At 43.2% G+C, this 23546-nt stretch overlaps 1 protein-coding gene across 1 annotated transcript in view; it reads left to right on the forward strand.

Moving 5' to 3' along the window:
* The window catches only part of LOC120917205 (doublecortin domain-containing protein 1-like), a 66266-nt gene that overhangs the window by 15866 nt on the left and 26854 nt on the right, over positions 1 to 23546 (forward strand). Inside the window, exons 4-12 of the mRNA XM_040328331.1 lie at positions 909 to 1008; positions 1418 to 1553; positions 5752 to 5908; positions 7633 to 7779; positions 10494 to 10679; positions 12534 to 12648; positions 12733 to 12903; positions 15327 to 15512; positions 20526 to 20729. Of these exons, the coding sequence (XP_040184265.1) occupies positions 909 to 1008; positions 1418 to 1553; positions 5752 to 5908; positions 7633 to 7779; positions 10494 to 10679; positions 12534 to 12648; positions 12733 to 12903; positions 15327 to 15512; positions 20526 to 20729 (1402 nt within the window). The remainder of the gene's footprint in view (positions 1 to 908; positions 1009 to 1417; positions 1554 to 5751; positions 5909 to 7632; positions 7780 to 10493; positions 10680 to 12533; positions 12649 to 12732; positions 12904 to 15326; positions 15513 to 20525; positions 20730 to 23546) is intronic.

A 23546-nucleotide genomic window follows, 5' to 3' on the forward strand; every position in this document is an offset into this window, starting at 1 on the left:
CCAGGGCAAATGGAGTCTCTTCTCCTTCTGAACTCAATCCCCCAGCATTCACTGTGGTACCAGGATGAATTGTAAACAACACATGGCTCTAACCCAATTCGGCCACAGGAGGGAGCTGATATCCTTCACGATTAGCAATGGTAGTCTTTTGTATCACATCAGAAAGGGCGATACCCCGCTACACAAGGTAATACTGACATATAATCACACACATAGGTTGGACTTGATGGACTTGGGTCTTTTTTCAACCTCATCTACTATGTAACTATGTAACTATGACACCAACAATGGGGAACCATTCCTCCCCCTAATACCAAAGATGGGACACTATTCTTCCCACTGACACCAACAAAAAAACACCAGTCTTCCCACTGACACCGAAGATAGGGTATTGTTTTCTCCCACTTGCAGGACATTTTCTTCTCCCACTGATCACAGTCTGACCCCTAAAGTCTGAAGGACAGTAAACTGGCCCTTTGGTTAGAAAGTTTGGGGACCCCTGGCCTAGGCAAATAATGTGCATGGAGGGTCGAGCCGGCACAATTTGTTTTGAAAAAAATAGGTAAAAAAAAACCACTGCCCTACTGCTATAGACTAGGGGAGGAGGGGCCGAAAGGAGGGAAGGTACCACCAAGGGTGAAGGTCCACTTTAATTACAAAGAATTATGTTTGTTGAGAGTTTTGGAGCTTTGAACTTCGAACTACAAAACGCTCAGGTCTGAATTGGTCCCCAACCATCTATTATTTCATAGAGGAAGAAGTAAGCCTCATCCTAGCATTTTCTGTCATTTTTAAGTAGCTAAGTTTGTTCTGTCTCTTGTATTTATCTACCTGTGTGTGTAAGCACATTAAAGGACGACTCTGCATGTTTCCCAACATCATCAGCAATGCTGTGTGTTCATTCACAGGTGTACACAGATAATGAACTTACCTTCCGCTGCCCGCAGACTATATAATGAAAACGGCGCTGAGATTTTTTCTTTGAGAGGCCTTGAAAGAGATCAGCTGGTAAGATGAAGCGGTTTAACGCATTAATCTTTTCTGCATTGTGCCTCCAGACCGGTATTTGTCATACTGTTTTAAAAGATCCACCGACAGGGTATTACAAGCCACTTAGTTACACTTCAGCGTCAGATGTACAGTGGAAAGGTATGGTGGCAGGGTTCTGCGCTGTTAGGAAGGTCGTATGGTTGATGCGCCTTGCTGAGTACAAAAGGTGCATTTTTTATGACTGTAATGTAATCTGTTAATCCTGAGCATCTAGTTTATAAAATATCAGCGGTAATCCCAACTCATCCAAGGAGAAGTACAAGTGCTTAGTGTTTTTTATGCTTCTAATTTATCATGCTGTGACTGCTGTTGCGGTGTACTTTTTCCTGACATGATACAGAACACTGATGTGTGGCATTTACAACAGGTCTATGTGTCCTGCGGGGAGCTTTGGATTGATCCTCAGTTGTCAGCGACTGAGCAAAAGAGGCAGATTCTGCTGAGCAATCTCACTTCTGATGTTTCCTTTATTCACAGCTACTGTTGCTTGAGAAACCCAGAAAGTAAGTGTTCTTTATGCTTAATATCAGTCCGGATTCTTTTTTTGAAACGTTGTTCTTTATGTGCGAAAGCTGCACCTGGCAAGAAAAGGAGATAATGAAAAGCACTGGTTTGTGTCAAGGCAGCAGTTTTGAATGTGTAATAGTCAAGTGCATGGAAATATCTGATGTATTTATGTATTTATAGGAGAATATGTGGTGCAGCTAAGATCTGCCAAGGCCTCTGCTGAGTCCTGGGGGCCACCTAAAGATAGTAATCTGTGTTTTGGTGCTGTTAGGTTTGCCACCTCATCCATTTAAAACACATTGGCCCGGATTCACATAGATTGGCGCATATTTATGCCGGCGTAGCGTATCGAATATACTCTACGCAGACGCAGCGCAGAGAGGCAAGCACAGTATTCATAAACACTTGCTCCCACTTGCTCCCAAATCTACGCCGGGTTTGGAAAGCGTAAGTCGTCATAAGTGGAAGTGGGCGTGAGCAATGCAAATGAGGCGTGACCCCATGCAAGTGATGGGCCGAGTGCCAGACAACTACTTAAAACGAACGGCGCATGCGGCGTCCCGTGGACGTATCCTCAGAATCACGTCGGAACTACTCCCTAGGATACGTCGGATCACTGCCTACGGTATGAACGTAACCTACGGCCAGCCCTATTCACGTACTACGTAAACGACGTAAAATACGATGGCTGTGTTCCCTGGTCCATACGTTTGCATGAGTTGCGCCTGATATATGGGGAATAACTTTACGCCGGGCGTACGACTTACGTAAACCGCGTATATTATGCGCCAGGCGCAAGTACGTTCGTGAATCGACGTATCTCCCTCATTTACATATTTGAATAGGAAATCAATGGGGGCACCACCTACGTCCAACGTAAATATGCGCCCATGATACGCCGGCGTAGGAATGTTACGTCGGTCGGATGAAGCCTATTTTCAGGCGTATCTTGGTTTCAAAGTCCGGCGCATAGATACGACGGTGCATATTTACACTTACGCGGCGTATCTGTAGATATGTCGGCGTAAGTGCTTTGTGAATCCGGGCCATATTAATTACACAATTTCTGTCTCTGATTAAGGTGGAAATTAAACTCACTTGATGTCTTATCTGCATTAAATTAGCCTTAGAACCTGTGTAATCAATATATGTTTGGGTTTAAAGGGATGAGGTGGCAAACTTAGTGCTTACAGAAGCCAGTAAAGATAAGCAGTGTCACCTTTCAAGTTTCTTGCATGACAGATTTGCTCTAAAGTGGTTGTAAACCCTTACATATACCCAATTAAGTAACTGGCAGTGGCGGCTGGTGGGCTTCTTTTCTAGGGGGGTTGCAAACAACCAGCACCCCCCCTCTGGACGGCATGGCCTGCACCAGGGATGGCCTTGGTGCTTGTGGCACTGTCAGCCAGCACCCCCCGGCACTTATTATGCAGCGGGCTGTGTCCTCCTCTTCGCTATGGTCACACAAGGATGCCGGGCACATGAATTCCTATAGCGGGTTGTGTTTTTTGAAGCATCTGATTAGAGCCAGAGACTCTAATAAGCTTTAAAATAGGGCGGATTCGGGGCGCAGGGAGTGCACCCTGAGCCCACCCTTTTTTAAAGCCTACTAGAGCCTCTAATCGGGTGCTTTAAAAAACACACCCCCGCTATAGGAATTCATGTGCCCGGCGTCTTGAAAGGGGCCTGGGACATGGATAGGGAGGGCGGCGGAGGTGTAGAGGGGTCCCACATTGCACGGGCCACCATTGGTAGCTGGCCCCAGTTGATACACAGAAGAAACAAATCCTCCTACATATGTTGTACATGTTTATCATCTTCTCTTCTCTACCACCATTTGAAGTCCAGAATTTATAAAGCTTGTCTAAACTGTCAGAAAACAGGGGGTGGGAAGCTGAAATTACGCACTTGCAGAACTCAGTGAGGAGAGCTCTGAGAGCTGATTGGAGGGAAGGAAAGGGACACCCCCCCTTCAGACAGCACACAGGAACAGCGCTGCGGTTGTCAATCAAAGGCTGCATTGCTGGAGATCCCTCCCTTGTCACTTTTTTTTCTCTTAGTGTCAGAAAAACTTGTCAGAAGTGACTCATGTGGATATCAGAGGAATGGAGCAGCAGACAGAAAATACACTTAGTGCTCAGGATTGAGACAAGTACACACTATACCGTAGAGGGATAAGCTTGGTTCATATTTCATGTCTGAGGTTTACAGCCACTTTAAAGGGAACTTGTCATAACTATGGTATAACTTTAACTCAGCGGGACAATGTGCTGCAAAAGGCTGGTGCGTACTAGTACTTTATTATAACACAGGTGTGGAAATTAAAAATAAAAACGACTTGTCCAAGGGACTAAATTAGGTTCCCAATCGACTTGTCCCTCATGACAATATACTTGTACTGCTAAAAAAATAAAAAATAAAATGTTTTCCCATAATGAAAAATATCAAGGGCTCATGTTTTAATTAGGCAGAGGTGCTTTTAGGAATGTCTGGGCTTTTAAAATCGAAAGGGGCTTTATGGCGACTTAAACTTTTAATTGCATTGTTTATCTCCTACTCACCTCCCCGCCTGTCTCTGGCACCGAACCAATTGGTCACTTATCAGGAAAGGGGAGTGTCGGGCTCTCCTAACGCTCAGCAGAAACGCACCTGTTGAGTGAATAAACGAGGCACTGACAAGGCCTTGTGGATCAGGGAACTTGCCCAACATAGAAAGGCAGATTCTACACTTCAAGACTCAGCAGTTTTCCTACACTTTAAGGAAAAGGAACATTGTTTTGGGGGCAGGTACATGCACAAATAGGACTGAAGCCCTGTACACACGGGCCGAATGTCGGGAGACATCAGCCAGTTAAAAGAAAAAACAGTTGTGTTCTGCCTCTGATCAGCGCTCTCTGCCATTGGCTGATAGCGCTGATCACGAGTTGGTCAACTTCTGGTTTTCCAGCATGCTCGTCTGACAGCAGACGGACAAAAGACCAGCTTCTATCGGACAGACTGACATACACAAGAGCATAATGTCAGGCGTTTTTCCTTTCAAATCGGCAAACGTCTACTGATATTCTGCCCATGTGTAACCTCTTCCCGCCGGCTGTACACATATATGCGGCGTCTCAGCGGCTGGGCTTTAATGTAAACATTTCTTTGCTGGAGGCACGCGCCCTTTGTGCTCCCAGCACAGTTGCCAGCTGGGATCAGAAAGCTCCCGATGCATACTTGCGATCAGGAGCTTTCTGATCATGTGACCACTGCGACAGCCAATCTTAGCGGTTACATGACCCGAAAGCCTGCCTCCCAGCATCTAGAAGCACTTAAATTAGGGTGACCACATTTCCAAACTACCATTCAGGGACACCCTCCCTTCCCAAAAATCAGATCGTGCTCCTCCAGGCATTTCCGACCAGGACAAGTACTGTCAGTGAGTAAAGCGGTGATGTGGCGGCCTTTTTTGGGGGCATCAGATTGGCCCAGGGGGTAGCTGTGTCAGTTTAATTCCGGGACACTGTATTGTCCTGGAATGAAGATTCCCTGGGACAGACCTGCAAAATGCGGGACTGTCCCGGGTAATCCGGGACACGTGGTCACCCTAACTTAAAGGCGTCAGGAAGGGGTTAGAATGCATTTAAAACGACATGTCCATCTGAGACCACCCTGTCCCGAGGATGACAATGCCCTGCCATTTCACTGCCAAGCAAACCACATTGCCACCCTGTTACAGGAAGTAAAAAAATGATGGCAGGATCGACAACAGGTAATACATGTTCCAGTGGGGATTCGAAAAAAAAAAACTGTACTTACTGTATAGCAATGAACTAGACCTCATCTTTCACTCACTGATAAAAATGGAACATGTACTTCTGATAGTGTTTGTGGTCAACGGCACCACTTTTTTTCCAGTATAGAAATGAATGTTGACGGAAGGAAATGGGTTGCCGCAAATTTCAGTTGTAATTAACACTGTATGAAATAATGTTTCAAGCGTAAAAACAATATGCGACTTGATCTAACAGCAGTCATTAAGACTCACTGTAAAGATTGGACTCGGGGCACATTTCCCATCTCAGAACAGGCCCTCTTACACCAGAAGGCTCACAAAGACATCTGCTAACGGTACCTTCTAAACAGCATCTGTCAGTTTCTCATGACAGTAATTGCAATAGAGTGTTTTCTAACAAGTCCACTGCCTCTCTTTAGATCTAGCCCTGGAGGTATATGGTGACATTGTCGCTGGGACAAGGCTGTCAGTGAATTACTGTGCTGTGCAAACAACCAGTGAAGAACAAGATGTGGATAACCAGGAGATTCAAGGAGAGCAAATCATTGTGGAAGAGGATGAACTGGAAGAGACGCAGTAAGTGGAAATGCTTCATTTTTTGTATTATAAAGGCCCAGGCCTCCAAATTTCAAACATTTATGTTTTGGGTGGATTTTGGGGGGTTGAATCATATTCAGATTTTTCTTAAAAGAAAAAGATTACCCGTATTTATCGGCATATAACACGCACAAGCGTATTACACGGACCTTCATTTTAAGAGGGGAGTTTCAGGAAAAAAAATACATTTTAAATAAAGAACTGAAGCAAAATAAGTGTCAGTGCAGCCTGATCAATGCCCATCTGCAGCTTCACAATTGCCCATCAATGCAGCCTGATCAATGCCCATCTGCAGCTTCACAATTGCCCATCAATGCAGCTTGATCAATGCCCATCTGCAGCTTCACAATTGCCCATCAATGCAGCTTGATCAATGCCTATCCGCAGCCTCACAATTGCCCATCAATGCAGCTTGATCAATGCCTATCCGCAGCCTCACAATTGCCCATCAATGCAGCCTGATCAATGCCCATCCGCAGCCTCACAATTGCCCATCAATGCAGCTTGATCAATTCCCATCTGCAGCTTCACAATTGCCCATCAATGCAGCTTGATCAATGCCCATCTGCAGCTTCACAATTGCCCATCAATGCAGCTTGATCAATGCCTATCCGCAGCCTCACAATTGCCCATCAATGCAGCCTGATCAATGCCCATCTGCAGCTTCACAATTGCCCATCAATGCGGCTTGATCAATGCCCATCTGCAGCCTCACAATTGCCCATCAATGAAGCTTGATCAATGCCCATCTGCAGCTTCACAATTGCCCATCAATGCATCTTGACCAATGCCCATCCGCAGCCTCACAATTGCCCATCAATGCAGCTCTATAACCCTACCAGGGTTCCAACATACAGTCCAGGATGGTATCCCTCAGCCTATGGTTATCATTCTACAAGCCCTGATGAAGAAGGCGTTGAACCTCTGGAACATGTTGGATGTTGCAAAATAAAAAATGTTAATGAACTGTACAAACTATTGTGGTGTTCCCATCTTTGCAATCATTTTTGTAAAAGTAGAGAGAAGGATCAGTGAGGTCACATAGTGAATTACAAGCAGATTGGAAATGTTTTTTTTCTCACTCTGATGAACCAGAAAAAAATTCCCAGTGGGGGGCCCTGTAGGGCTCTGTCATCAAAAGTAGATTGAACAATCTAGCCTGCTGGAAACTTTTAGATCAATCAGCGGCTGCATCCAATCAGATGCAGGCACAATTTGTGTATTTTAAAAGTTATTAATGCCTACTGTCAAAATACAAAGACAAGCATCAGGAGATTTGTGTATCTGTGTTGTATAGTCTGGGTGGTGGAGTCAGCCTGTAGGCTGATCCAAAAATAACTATCATTGTGTGGGCAGAAATGCTCTCGGGTCATTTAAAACCAGTTTTGTGTGGACTGACCGATTACAGCCCAGTCCACGTCCAGCAATTTTACCAGAGCATTGTGGTTTTATTTTTATTTTTTAAGCAGCACCTTGTTTGAATGGGCTGCTCTGCACCAAAAAATTGAGTTGCCATTAACAATAATGGCACCCAAATGTATGTACATTGTGCATTTTGCAGCAATTTTACCGCGTTCCAAAATTGCAGGCAGAATGCCTACATTATTACTATTGTTATTTTTATTGATGTTGTTACTATATTTCAGTATTGGTTTAATAAGTATGTAAATACATTCATCACATTGCATTTCCTTTCTCATAAGGAGCCCCCATAGAAGAGCTCACAGAAGAATTGATGCATTATTTACAGATTTTAAATATCCCTGGCAACAAATACCTCTGGACACTGAGGAACCCACTGATGCTGGAACAGAACAGGACCAAATCCAGAAAGAAAAAAGCTATTTTAGGTAAACATGAGTAGCACCCTCCTTGTTAGGTGCTAGAATGTCAGGTAAATGTAGTTCTTTTTTTTCTCCTGTGTAATCAGTTGAACAGTGGCTGATTGCTTTGGGCTGATCAGGGTCACACAGGCTGCGCACTTGATTGCTTCTCTTTGCTTTCTGTTAAAGCTCCAGAACATAGGAGTGGAGCAGACTGGGTGAGCAGTCTGAATATTTATGAGGTCCCAGCCAATCCCTGGGGAGACGTGCCCAGAAGGTGGACAGAGATAATATAAACAGTCTGGGGCTGAAGCAGTCAGGGTTCCTGTTCCAGGAGGAGAGGCACCCAGTGTGGAGGGCTATTGTCCTCCTAGGCCACTTAACTGACACCTGCCAGGAAAATCAACGAGGTTCCAGCAGACATAAAGCTGGAGGCATATCCATTCTAAGGCCCCGTACACACGAGAGGATCGATCCGCTGAAATTGATCAGCGGATCGGTTTCAGCGGATAGATCCGCTGGTGTGTACGATCCAGCGGATATTTATCCGCGGATATATTTCGGGCCGACCAATTTCCAGCGGATAAAAATTTCTTAGCATGCTAAGAAATCTATCCGCTGGAATCGGCTCCAGCGGATCGATCCGGTGGTCTGTACAGACTCACCGGATCGAACCGTCCGAACCCATCCCTCGCATGCGTCGTAATGATTCGACGCATGCGTGGAATTCCTTATATGACAGCGTCGCGATGTCGCCGCGTCATCATCGCGGCGACGGCGCGACACGTCATCGCGATGGGAATTCGGCGCGGATTTCGATCCGATGGTGTGTACACTCCATCGGATCAAAATCCTCAAAGGATTTATCCGCGGAAACGGTCCGGAGGACCGTATCCGTGGATAAATCCTATCGTGTGTACTAGGCCTAAGATATCTCTGAGGCTAAAAAAGAATGGGTATGTGACCAATGTACTGGTCTGGAGAGTCCAACTACTTGAGGACTTGTGAGTACTGACCTGGGAGCTGGACCTTGGTGACTGTGCTGCTGTAACTCCATGATGCATTTTTGCTAAGGCTGCCTGGCCTGGGGCATTGTCTATGGTTCCCCAACGCTGCCCATTCCCTGAAAAAGAATTGAGGGGACTGTTTTTAGAAGCAGAAGCAGAGAGAAACTCTTAGCATTCTGGAGTATCCCATAGCTTCCTACTCTATCCATAGTTACATAGTTAGTCAGGTTGAAAAAAGACACAAGTCCATCTAGTTCAACCAAAAGAAAAAAAAAATCCAATCCCATATACACAATCCTTCACCCACAGTTGATCCAGAGGAAGGAGAAAAACCTCAGCAAGCATGCTCTAGTTTGCTACAACAGGGGAAAAAATTCCTTCCGGATCCCCCCCGAGAGGCAACTGGATATTCCCTGGATCAACTCTACCTATAAATGTTAGTACCCAGTTATATTATGTATGGTACATTTAGGAAAGAATCCAGGCCTTTCTTAAAGCAATCTACTGAGCTGGCTAGAACCACCTCTGGATGGAGTCTATTCCACATTTTCACAGCTCTTACTGTGAAGAAACCTTTTCGTATTTGGAGATGAAATCTTTTTTCCTCTAGAAGTAAAGAGTGCCCCCTTGATCTCAGTGATGACCTTAAAACTCAACACCAATTTCACTATATGGACCACGTATGTATTTGTACATGTTTATCATAACTCCATTAAACTCTTCTCAAGAGGGAATAGATTCAGTTCCTCTGAGTTTGTCAGCAGTAGATATAGAAAAAGCCAACCCGTAGACTATTCATTGATCCAGAGGAGTGACTTCTGCTGTGTGCCTGGCTGCCTCTGCACTACAGGGAGAGAGGAACCTGGAATAAATCAGAACCCCCCTTTGGTGGCAGAGTGACACATGGATCATTAAAACTCTAGTCGATACATTTAATAGGGAAATGTATCCTCTCCAAGATCGGGTTTGAAAAAATGAAAGTAGAATTTGGGAGCCAGTCAGTCCAATCTAAAAGCCAAAAAAACATAAATCTGGAGGCTGATCCATTCCTAAGATACTGTATCTCTGAGTCTAAAGCCTCGTACATGCTGGGTTTACTCGGCAAGAACCAGCAAGAAAACTGCTGGCAGAGCTTTCTTGCCCAGTAAACTGAGCGTGTGTACGAGGCTTTCAGGTTTCTCTTCTGGAAATCTGCCCAGAATCTCAACGAGAAAAATAGAGATCCTGCTTTCTATTTTCTCATCGAGATTCTTGTCGGCATGTTTCTCGACAAGAAACCCGAGAGTGTGTATACTTCCCTGTCGCCGTGGAAACCCGTGCATGCTTGAAATGACTTTGACGCATGCGCATGCTCGTCATACGCGATGACGTCACGCGCTCTTGCCTTTCAAGAGAACCGCGGTTCTTTTGAAAGGACTGTGTGTACACTCGGGCGGAAAGAGATTATTGCCAAGAATCTCGTCAGGAAAAAAACGTTGTTTTAGGAGCTTGGGTACAAAATAATGTTCATGTAGTGGCAATGCAAAGGTTTAAGAACTGGGACAGTCAGACTTCTGGGATTTTCCGTATCCATGATTTGTGAACACGTCTGCGCTTTACATCACTCTTGTTATTATGTGTGACATTCTGTCAATTCAGTCCCTAAATTATCCTAGGCCAAGATCCACTCTGTGAATTTGAATGTATCATGCCTGATACACATTATTTCAGTAAAGTTTACCTTTCCATCCACAGGACTCCTAGAAAATGGTTGAAGATTCATCAACAACAGTTTGAATATGTAGATGGACAGATTGTTAATTCTGCTCTCCCCGGTCTTGTATTGGGAGTGATAGAGATTCACGAGGGGGGTGATGTTCTGCTTGTAAATCGGGACCCCGATGACCTCAGTCAGCGCTGGAAATACCTGGAGGAAAGCAGGTACATAAATACATAGAGCGGCTAACTCCAATTCAAATGATGTATTCGCAGTAAAGATGCAACAAAAAAATGTAATAATATGTAAATTAGCCACTGTCTGACTTTACTATCCTGACAGATTTAAAATGTGCCTGTGCTGGATAAACAAAACAAATACTCATTAAAAGGTATGGTAGGTGTAAGGCAGCATAAAGTTACAGACAACGTGAGGACAGCTGGATATCACTATAGGGTTCTCTGCAAATACTGACTTGGATCCCATTTTACACACACTGCACCTGACCTTGATTGTTTTAGAATGGGAAGGTGGGACCAAAAATAGAAAAATATCTCGGTTTTAAAACAATATCTACATTTTACTTTAGAACATGTTTCTTTTAAAATGCAATAGCTGTTCATAAATACATATCATCCAAATAACATGTACAAAAACATGTACAACCACTTCTCACTCTACATGTTTCGCTCAGAACAGCTTCCTCAGGAGTTTTCGGAAGTGTCGCATGAAGTTTAAATACTAAAAAAGAAACAACAAGCATAAAAAGGATTATAATTAACAATTTTTGATAAGGAAACTGTCAAAAAATATTCATACAAAATAATTTTAAAAATTGATTAAATTAACATTCAATTACAAAGTGATATATAATGATGAGCTGAAGGTGCCCGCCTACCGTACATCTTTAATCACACAGGCAATAAAGTTCTAGTTCCTAAATTGAAGTCTGGATTATAAGAGGGAGACCACGTTTGCAACCATAGAGGGAGGGTAGAGTTTCTGAAATGCACCTGACTTAGGAAAAAATAGTTATTCTTAATAAGCAGTAAAACAACTTTAAAACATGCAACTATTCATCTTTCTAGCTGCATGCACTGTGAAGTAATTCATCTTCAAAGATCGCAACAGAGATTCTGAAGCCAGGTTTTAGTACCTCTCTAATAGCTTATGCCTAGTACACACGAGAGGATTTATCCGCGGATACGATCCTCCGGACCGTTTCCGCGGATAAATCCTCTGGCGGATTTTGATCTCCTGGTTGTACTAACCAGGAGATCAAAATCCCCGCGGAATTCCGTCCGCGGTGACGCGTCGCGCCGTCGCCGCGATGATGACGCGGCGACGTGCGCGACGCTGTCATATAAGGACTTCCACGCATGCGTCGAATCATTACGACGCATGCGGGGGATGGATTCGGACAGATTGATCCGGTGAGTCTGTACAGACCAGCGGATCAATCCGTTGGAATGGATTCCAGCGGATAGATTTCTTAGCATGTTAGGAAATTTTTATCCGCTGGAAATCCATCCCCGGGGACAAAAATCCGCGGAAACAGATCCGCTGGATTGTACACACCAGGGGATCTATCCGCTGAAACCGGTCAGCGGATCAATTTCAGCGGATCGATCCTCTCGTGTGTACGGGGCCTAAGACTTCATGCACAAGGCTGCAAATGGCCATATAGTGTACAATACGACCATATCTTTTCTGCAGGGAGTGACAGGTGCAGCATTCAGCCGTCTGCAGTCAGCCTGTACAAATCAGATTTTTACCATGATTGTCGCCCAATGAAAATCACGACACGCTTGGGTACTATTAGAATCCACGAACAACGTACCAGGAATGCACGGGCTCCCCGCGATTTGCCGATATTGAAAGTCGCGGGCAGAATCGTGTCCTTCAGGCAACTTTAAGTCGCGTTGTAAGTTGCCCCAAGTCGCACTGAAGTCGCCTTGTAAAGTCGCGCTCTATGTCGGGTTGCCCCTGTGTGAACCGGCACTTATGGTTCCCCTGTAATGTATGAGCTCATAAGTGTATGTTCAAAAGTAAACCTTTCTTATTTTTATTTTTAATAGAACATTTCATTTAGCTAGTAACAACGACCTTGTGTTGGCCCTCTCATTGCCAAAAGTGTACCCCGGGGTTAAAGAGCAAGAAATAAGGTTCCCAGGATGCCCTATTATTCTTCAGGTAAGTCATACCATTCTGTAGTCAAATTTTCTGCATTATGATCTCATTGTGAACCACAGCTGAGTTAATCTTCTTTCATTACAGAAATATAAAGAACACATTAATGGAGGAGCCAATCAGAAATGGTTTTATGATGATAATAGAAAAGTGCTGATGCCATTTTATAGTGACCAGCTGGATAAGGATATCACAGCAGCCATTCACACATCAGTCTGCACTTATACTATTACCAGTACAGAGGAGATAAGTCAACCAGTAAGTGATCACAGTGCTAAAAGTGTATCTAAACCCAAAACCCAAAAAAATCGTTAGATGTGGTGGTTGCGACAGTTTCCTATTTTTAGGAAGTAGGCCTACTTGTGTGTCTCTCCACATGAGCATTTATTCTATAAGCATTCGTAGAAGAGGAAGGGAAGAGATTAGCGCCTTTTCTGATTTGTTTAGCTGTGTGTAAGCTCAATAGCTGAGTTTGAGCTACTGAGCTCTGTAGAAAATACCAGTCCAGCCTGTGCCAGTGTTCTATGATTACTTTATTACCTGCCTATGTGACAAACATGGCTTCCCCTATAGATACCACGAAGAAGTGAGACGCAAGGGGACAGGTGAAAAATAAAGGAAAACTTGTAAAATACATTGCATTTAAAATACCCATCAGGTTTTTAAAAATAACATTTAACAATTAACAGCTGTTATTAGGGTCCCAAGCAGTTTGGATTTCCTGTAGTATATTTTAATTTTTTATTTTATTTTTTGGTACAATTTTTTTATCAAAATATATGAAAAGCTAAAAAATAGCTAAGGCGATCCCACGTAGGGGATATGAGCAGTATTGAAAACATGTTTTGTAGAGCGAACTGTCGAACAACAATAACCTTCGGGTCGAGGTCGGGGGTCAACTTAGGGTGGCTGAGCTAAATTGCTCAGGGAATGGGGTGAATTGTTTTTCTTTTTAAATATGGAGATACTGTATATTAAGTATTAGGAACCTGGGACAGGGATAGGTAACCTTGGCACTCCAGCTGTTGTGAAACTACAAGTCCCATAAGGCATTCAAATACTCTGACAGCCCCAGGTATAACTTCCAGAGGCGGAAGCTTAAAGCCGAGGTCCACCCTAAAAAAAAAAATTGCCAAAAAGGCTACAAAAAAATTGAAAAAAATATATATATGTTTTATACTTACCAGAAGTGGCTGTTACTAGGCAGTTCGTCCTAATCTGCCACTTCCTCGTCTGTGGTGGTCTTCTTTCTTCTCCTCCTCGCGCTGCCTCCTGGGACATCTGCCCATTTACATAGCGCCGCGCAACTCGTAGGGAACCAGGAAGTGAAGCCGCAGCGCTTCACTTCCTGATTTCCTCACCGAGGATGGCAGCGGGGCAGCCAAGACCCGAGCGATTGTTCGGCTTCGGCTGCCGACATCGTGGGCACCCTGGACAAGTGTCCTCATTAAAAGTCAGCAGCTACAGTATTTGTGTAATTATTTTTTTTTAAATGCCGGACCTCCGCTTTAAAGTGGATGTAAACCCAAACATTTTTTTTTTTTTATGTCACAATGTAGAGAATACGATTTCCTAACATCTGTGCCCAGTCTTGCCACACAGAGTTAATCCAGCGCTGAGCAATCCTCTTTTATTGTTCAGTGAAATAAAACAGACTTCCAGATAAAGACCAAAGTCCTTGCTTGAGTGACAGGTTATTTACATATCTCGTGCACTAGCTTGCAGACATGCACAGCTTCCTCTCCTCCTCTCCTCTCTCATCCAGCTCTCGCAGGATTGGCTGTCTTCCCTGTGTTTTGATTAAATGTTTTCAAAATATGGGGTGGTCCACAGTTCAGTGTGAACAGCCATCAGAATATACATAGACAAGAAGCTGTGCATGTCTGCAAGCTAGTGCACAAGATATGTAAATAACCTGTCACTCAAGCAAGGACTTTGGTCTTTATAGGTAAGTCTGTTTTATTTCACTGAACAATGAAAAGAGGATTGCTCAGCGCTGGATTAACTCTGTGTGGCAAGACTGGGCACAGATGATAGGAAATCTTATTCTCTACATTGTGACATAATTTTTTTTTATATATTTTGGGTTTACATCCACTTTAATGCTCTGATCAATATACAGGGTGTTACATCCCCCATACTTGTTAACGTGTAAAGAAAGAAATATCAGGTATAGCTGCCCACGGCTGTCATGAGCAGCTAGTTACAGGAGTAGTTAATTACAGTGTATTATTTTTTTTACACAGGTGAATTAAAAGTAGAAAAAAATATTTTTTAATATACTTTTTTCATATTTTTTTACTTTAATCACTTAAGGACCGCCTCCTGCACATATACGTCGGCAGAATGGCACGGCTGGGCACAAGCACGTACAGGTACGTCCTTTTTAAGTGCCCAGCCGTGGGTCGTGGGCGCACGCCGGAGCATCCTAGAAGTTACGCAGCGTATCAATAGATACCCCAACGTAACTTCTTCGTGGATCTGGGCCGAAGTGTCTAAACAAGGATCTTCATGGAAAGATCACAGGTATTATTTTACTGAAAGCTGCCAACAAAAACAACTTTTGTAATTACATTGTTAACACACATACAAGATTTTACTGATTACGTTTAGATCCATTTTAACTTAATGAGCCAAAATAGATGTATAACTTTTTGTGAATTCATGAATATTTGTTATAGGGATATCTTCTGATCTCACCAAACAACAAAGAGGAAACAATGACTTGTATGTCCTGTGCAAGAACCATAAGACCAATGATAGAGATGAAGAAAACCAAAGTGGGTACATTGTTCTCTTGTGCCTCAGGACTGGAAGATTCCAACCTAAGTCCTTTAGGACCTTTTCAATGTCTTCATGTTGGAAAGGTAACACATTCAATATTGAATATGATGATTTCTAATGTCATGTAATATTAATTGTAACGGAATGACCCGTGACAAACAGATACTTTGGAAGGATGAGGGGTACTCCTGTGCCAGCGCCACTAATAACTCTTATGTCTAGGGTCACCCTGTGTCCCTTTTGGGCATAGGGTGACTGAGAAATATTAATTAGAAATTACATGTGATGGGACATTACTGATAGTTCATATTGCAGGATCTTGAGATATTGCAAGTTGTTGGTTAATGTTGACCCAACCGGTCAATAGTGACTCATTCCTCTGTGTAGACTGTTGACATGCTACTTGAGTCTGCTTCTGAAAGACCTCTCATTGTGTGATGCTGCTTTGTGTGAATTCTATTGATATAAGATGTGGAATGGAACTTGTCAAGCTGTATGCGGAGACAGAACGTCTGTCTAAGATGTGGAATGTGACTTCTCAGGTGTAGTAATTAGGTCATGTTAAAAATGTCAGCCCGCCGCCGAAATGTCTGGATACTGATTAGTAATTAGCCCATCTGAAGGTATATTAAAGCCCCAGTGTGTGATGAGGGGGGTGGAGAGTCTCTTTGTTCCTTTCATGCTTGAACTGTATAAAACCCTGAGAGTGTACCATTAAAGATGTCATTCATTTGAAACCAGAACTCAGAGCTGTGTGTCTCGGTTATTCTGGGAAATGGGATGGATCGGGTCCTGTTGGTTGGAGTGTCAGATAAGCTGTCGTGGTTGATGGATGGGATATCGTAAACGGTGGTGACAGTTACAATAATATTGTTTGAATTGTACGTTCCCATGGTAGTGTAACTGTACAGTCCTCCTTTATTTTGTAAAGTGCTGGGCAAACTGTTGGCAGTATAAATATCTTGTTAATTAACCAGTTCCCGACCCCCGCATGTACATATACGTCCACAATATGGCACGTACAGGCACATGGGCGTACTTGTACGTCCTTGCCTATTAGCGGGTGGGGGGTCCGATCGGGACCCCCCCCCCCGCTACATGCGGAGGTCGGGTCCGCTCGGGGAGCGATCCGGGACCACGGCGCGGCTATTTGTTTATAGCCGCTCCGTCGTGATCGCTCCCCGGAGCTGAAGAACGGGGAGAGCTGTATGTAAACACGGCTTCCCCGTGCTTCACTATGGCGGTGCATCGATCGTGTCATCCCCTTTATAGGGAGACACAATCGATGACGTCATTCCTACAGCCACACCCCCCTACAGTTGTAAACACACACTAGGTGCACCCCAACTCCTACAGCGCCACCTGTGGTTAACTCCCAAACTGCAACTGTCATTTTCACAATAAAGAATGCAATTTAAATGCATTTTTTGCTGTGAAAATGACAATGGTCCCAAAAATGTGTCAAAATTGTCCGAAGTGTCCGCCATAATGTCGCAGTCACGAAAAAAATTGCTGATCGCCGCCATTAGTAGTAAAAAAAAAAAAATTTATAAAAATGCAATAAAACTATCCCCTATTTTGTAAACGCTATAAATTTTGCGCAAACCAATCGATAAACGGTTATTGCGATTTTTTTTACTAAAAATAGGTAAAAAACTGAGGAAAAAAAATGTTTTTATATATGTTTTTGGGGGATATTTATTACAGCAAAAAGTAAAAAATATTGCATTTTTTTCAAAATTGTCGCTCTATTTTTGTTTATAGCGCAAAAACTAAAAACCGCAGATGTGATCAAATACCACCAAAAGAAAGCTCTATTTGTGGGGAAAAAAGGACGCCAATTTTGTTTGGGAGCCACGTCGCACGACCGCGCAATTGTCTTTTAAAGCGACGCAGTCCCGAACTGTAAAAACACCTTGGGTCTTTAGGCTGCATATTGGTCCGGGGCTTAACTGGTTAATAAAACGAACAATATTAATCGTCATCATCATCTACTAAACATTTCTAGCCTCCCCTTATGTCATGTTCCTTTTTTTTCTTACTGGTACAAAACAAACATTTCTAGAGAACAGCCTAATAGTAGAATTCTCCAATACTTATTGGTATAGAAATGATGAGTAATTTTTAAAAGTAAGACATTCTATAGCTAAAATTTGAATGATGTGGGTTGGTCCTTCTAAGAAAAAATGATGGGGCAAGACAAAGGGTGCGGGTGGTAGATTGATGTACCTGTTGTGGAGGCACAGTGAGGTTGAAGTGTCCAGATGCACCCCAGAACATCCATGTGGCTGCAGCCATGGGCGTCTGCTGAAATTTTTTCAGGGGGGGGCGCTATATATGCAATATGCATTTAACCCTTTCTTCAAATGCTAGCAGGGTCAAAAGCACCCTGCTAGTGGCCAAACTGCGCTAAAATGATGGTAAAGCGGCCAGATAACACAGCCAGCTGGCAGTGTGAAATAGCTCTTGAGATAATTCAGCTTCACTCCATGCCCATATAAATATAGCCTAGAGAATGTACAGACCCCCCTTCAGCACAGACACCCCCCTTCAGCACAGACCCCTCCATTCAGCACAGACCCCCCATTCTGCACAGACCCCTCCATTCAGCAAAGATGGACCCCCCCTTCAGCACAGCCCCCAGCCCCCCCATTAAGCACAGACCCCCCCTTCAACACAGATGGACCCTCATTCAGCACAAACCCCCCCTTCAGCACAGACGGACCCCCCCCCCCTCCCTAACCTCAGATCAGCCATCAGTACGGCATGGGCACAGCAGGTTCCCTGTGTACACATAAACACTGGAGGGGGAGGTGGCTTTACTCTGCTCGCTGTGTCTGTGTGACATCCGTCCCGGGACTGCTCAGACAGCCCACAGCCACGAGACTCTTCAACACCTCAATTTTCCAGGGGGGGTCAATTGCCCCCCCTTGCCCTATGGAGCGGACGCCCATGGCTGCAGCAGAGGCTGAACAAGCTGATCGGGAGAGCTGTCAAAATGCTGGCAATTGGAGATGGAAACTGCTGAAAGGAGTAACGCTGGAGATCCAGGAGACAGATCCTCCTGGGTAACAAAGTGGCATCAAGGGTTGCTAGGCAATACGTTTCCTGTCTCTGTATGCCAGATTAGAGTTGGTCTTAATCACCTCTACTTTCGTTAAATACAATCTGGACGCAATTTTTTCATTTGCCGCACGTGTAAGTAAAGTTACTAAAATGGACAACAGGGATTGTTTCCTCTGGTGCAGGCGATTTTAAAGGACCAAAGCACCAGAAAAGTGTCAATATAGATTTATTGAATTCCTCCAATTGAGTGTTATGGGTTTCATTTTGAAAAAAACACCAACTTCCAGGTGCTACCAGCCTGCAATCAAGAGTATGTAACCAGAACAGGTGAAAGTCACTGACCCAGCTGCTCAGACTATACCACTAGGAGTTGTGGAATGATAATCCAAACACACAAAATCAGAGCGCTATATGAAAAAGTGACCACAAGATGGTGCTGTAATGTATAGATATATCATTTCATTGTAATGGGATCTCACAATTCATTTTGGTTGATCTTTATAAGCCCTTAGGTGTTGGTGATCCTTGTGTGAGAAAATTAAAAAGACACCCCAAAATGTATGGATTTATTATTTGTAAAAGAATAAATCATCTTATTCCAAACTTGGTTCTTTCAGGGTGAACATAGATATATATGGTAGATTTTTCCTTCATAACTTATACTAGAGCCTATTGGCTTCATTATTTTTTGCTAATATTTTCTGACCTATAGCCCCTGCCTACACATTTTTTCCCTGATTGCAGCCCACCTGGTCTGATACTTCAAGGGGATGTAAAGGAAAAAAAAAATGGTTTATAAATAGCTTCCTTTACCCTAGTGCAGTCCTCCTTCACTTACCTCATCCTTTGATTTTGCTTTTAAATGTCCTTATTTCTTCTGAGAAATCCTCACTTCCTGTTCTTCTGTCTGTAACTCCACACAGTAATGCGAGGCTTTCTCCCTGGTGTGGAGTGTCGTGCTCGCCCCCTCCCTTGGACTACAGAAGAGTCAGGACGCCCACTAACACACAGCTCCTTTCTCTATCTGCAGAGTAGAATTGAGGCGTTATCAACTATAATGTATAAAAGATTTTTTATTTAAAGAGCAGGATAAAAAATTGTGAAAATATAACAATTGGCAAGTACAGTTTAACAAGATTTCATGGAAACAACATTAAAGGGGTGGTTCACCCTAAAAACTACTTTTTTTTATTACACTGGCCCCCCACATTACAATACGATTAAGGCTATTAGTTTTTTTTTGATGCTGTACATACCTTTGTACAGCATATTCACCCGTGGCTTCCGGCTTGCGAGTCCCGCGGGAGTGGGCGTTCCTAACATGTCTGTGATTGACGTTTTGACCGAAAACGAGCTCCCCCCCGTCGCGCAAGCCGCGTCACGGTTGGCGAAAGGAGCCGAACGGCGAGTCGGCGCTATACTGCGCATGCGCATCGCCGTTCGGCTCCTTTCGCCAATCGTGACGCGGCTTAGGCGACGGGTGGGAGCTCGTTTTTGGTCAAAACGTCAATCACAGACATGTTAGGAAAGCCCACTCCCGCGGGACTCGCAAGCCGGAAGCCACGGGTGAATATGCTGTACAAAGGTATGTACAGCATAAAAAAAAAAATAATAGCCTTAATCGTATTGTAATGTGGGGGGCCAGTGTAATAAAAAAAAGTAGTTTTTAGGGTGAACCACCCCTTTAAGGAGTAAACCTCCCAACATGTTTTGCCCATGTGTAAGAAGGGAATGGGGATGATGGTGACGTCATTGACCTAGTATGCCATAAGGTCATATTTGATCAATGCCATATATGGCCATGTCGCCAGGTCAATGATTTCATCCACATCCCTGGCCCTTTCTTACGTGTTGCTGTAGGATGAAGAATTCCCAGCACACAGCTGAATGGGCTGGTGGCCTGCTATCATGTGGCTCAACTTTAGCTAATCACTACAATCACCAATACTATGTAAGTTATAAATATTTTTACATTATGCCAACTATACAATAAAGATATTTTATAGCTAAGCTGTTTTGACTTTCCACAGACTGACCTATCCAGCGCTGAAGCAGAAAATACACTGGACTACTTGAAAGACGTGCTGTCTTCTATGGGATACCAGCACCATGACTTCAATATTGCACAGTATTTATCAACTGCTAAAAATTACAGGGCTATACGAGTAAAGGCCTACAAAAATGGCAATGGATTCAGGAACGGAAGGGTCCTCATTGCTGGGACATTTCTAGAGGTGAGTACTACATTAGGATCTTTGTGAAATAATGGCTTCTTCTGTTTAACATGGCACGTTGACTGACCAAAAAAGTATTAACTAATGTCTTATTTCCTTCTTTGTGATTTGGTTAGAGGGCCCATTGTAGACATACATCGCTAAATCTTTGTCTGTAGCTCTCAGTAATACAGTGTTGACACTACCTGTGCTCTTAAAGGAGTTGTAAAGGTAAACTGTTTTCCTAAATAGCTTCCTTTACCTTAGTGCAGTCCTCCTCCACTTACCTCATCCTTCCATTTTGCTTTTAAATGTCCTTATTTCTTCTGAGAAATCCTCACTTCCTGTTCTTCTGTCTGTAACTCCACACAGTAATGCGAGGCTTTCTCCCTGGTGTGGAGTGTCATGCTCGCCCCTCCCTTGGACTACAGGAGAGTCAGGACTCTCTCTACGTTGCAGATAGAAAAAAGGAGCTGTGTGTTAGTGGGCGTCCTGACTCTCCTGTAGTCCAAGGAAGGGGCGAGCACGACACTCCACACCAGGGAGAAAGCCTCGCATTACTGTGTGAAGTTACAGACAGAAGAACAGGAAGTGAGGATTTCTCAGAAGAAATAAGGACATTTAAAAGCAAAATGGAAGGATGAGGTAAGTGAAGGAGGACTGCACTAAGGTAAAGGAAGCTATTTAGGGAAAAAGATTGTACCTTTACAACCCCTTTAAGAGTATGCTATTATCAAGTAAGAATTTGGCACTCTGCAAGCTAGAGCAGGGACCGAAGGCAGAGGCATTACTTTAAAGCAGTTGGTCAACTTAAACATATATTTCAATACATGCAAACTGAGAATCCCTGTTGTTTTTTTTTTTGTTTTTGTTTTTTTTACTCAAAAGGTTTGCTATGTTAATGTTAAGATTAAAATGAGGTTACAACTCTTTAGTATCTTATGTGAGGGGTTAGCCCGTCAGCGGGTGTGTGTGTGACCCCCTGGACGGGTTCAGCACACAAAAACAATTAGGCAGTGGCACAGCAGACGGTGGTAGGAGGAAAACAAAAAGGTGCGGATTTTATTTGAACTATATACAAAACAAATGTGACAGAAACAAAAGAAATACAAAAATAAATCCTGGTCACTTGACCGTGTGTAGGTTTTAATGACGGGAAAAAAATGTGCATGCTCAGAAGCAAGTTATGAGACGGGAGCGCTCGTTCTGGTAAAACTAGTATTTGTAATGGAGATAGCACATTCATCACCCTGTAACAGACCGAAAAGCACGAAGACTGAAAAGCGCAAATTGTCTCTCACCAAACTTTTACTAACACGAAATCAGCAAAAGCAGCCCAAAGGGTGGCGCCATCCGAATGGAACTTCCCCTTTATAGTGCCGTTGTACGTCACCGCGATTTTGCTCGAGCATTTTTTTTCACGATCGTGTGTATGCAAGGCAGGCTTGACAAGAATCACGTCGACATTAAAAACATGTGTATATGGCATAACTCTTCACCACTTTATTCAAAAATTGGGCGGCTGGAGTTGGGCTTGATATTTTATTTTTAATTAAGCAAAATGATTACTGATAATAGATGTGACAGCAATATGAACGGTCTCTGTCATTCATTTGTGCCTTGGGTAATATATCTGAATGCAACCTTTTACTGTATAGAGAGAACATTTGATATTTGTGTTCAGACTTTCTTAGCGTAAGTATTCTATTAATATATATATATATATATATATATATATTTATATATATATATATATATATATATATATATATATATATATATATATATATATATATATATATATTTATATATATATATATATATATATATATATATATATATATATATATATATATATATATTGTAAGGGATTAGCTCGGTAGCGGGGTGTGTGACCCCCTGGATGGGTTCACTACACACTGATTTATACAGAGAAACAGCCGAAGACGGTTGAAAGCAAAAATTTTGGTTTATTCTTCCATCTTGCTGGAAACAAGTGCAAGCATCAAAACAGCATAAACAAAATCAAACATAAAATAAACCCTGGCCACTTGGGGCGTCTACCTTCACCACACAGGAACCTATCTATGGAGTCTGGCACAGCCTAGTGCTGGGCAGACACTGCTGGTCATACAGCAGAAAAACAATAGTCTTTTTGATTTTTATCACACAGAAAAATCAACAGCACCTCACCTCTTCAGAAGTATTTCTGTTCACTGCTCTCCTTGAGGCCAGGTTCACACCTATGCGAATTGAGTGCGGTTTAAACCGCATCTAATTCGCAGGACATTTCAAAATACATTGTTTTCAATGAGGCTGGTTCACATATGTGCGATGCATCCGCACTGCGTATTGCCTCCAAACCGCATGCGGTTTTTATGTCTTGCGGTGCGGCTCAGGTGCGAATTCAGTCCCATTATCTTCTATGGGTACGCATCTAATTCGCACATGTGTTCAGTTCTCTGCAGGAGTTTCTCTCATTCAGCTCAATACAATTCTCCCCCACTCTCCTCTCACCCGGAAGTTCTCCCAGGTCTCCAAATTCGCACCTGATCTGCAGCTAAACCACAGTTGATCTGCAGAACACCCTCTAGAGAAATCTGCAACGACAACGCAGCTCAAAAAAGCAACGCACTAGTGTGATTCCGGCCTCACTCAAAAAGCCTCAGGATGCAGCATTCAGTAGTAATCCTCTGGATTACTTATAGAGGCCTTAATTGCCTCATTCTGAACAGCTGAAGTTTTTCAACGGCCTTAAACCTTTCTGGCTACTTCTGCAGCCGACACCCGATAATAATTGGTGTATTGTCTAAACAAGGAAGAAATGTATCTCCCGTC

The sequence above is a fragment of the Rana temporaria genome, chromosome 11, assembly GCF_905171775.1.
Source record: "Rana temporaria chromosome 11, aRanTem1.1, whole genome shotgun sequence".
NCBI lineage: Eukaryota > Metazoa > Chordata > Amphibia > Anura > Ranidae > Rana > Rana temporaria.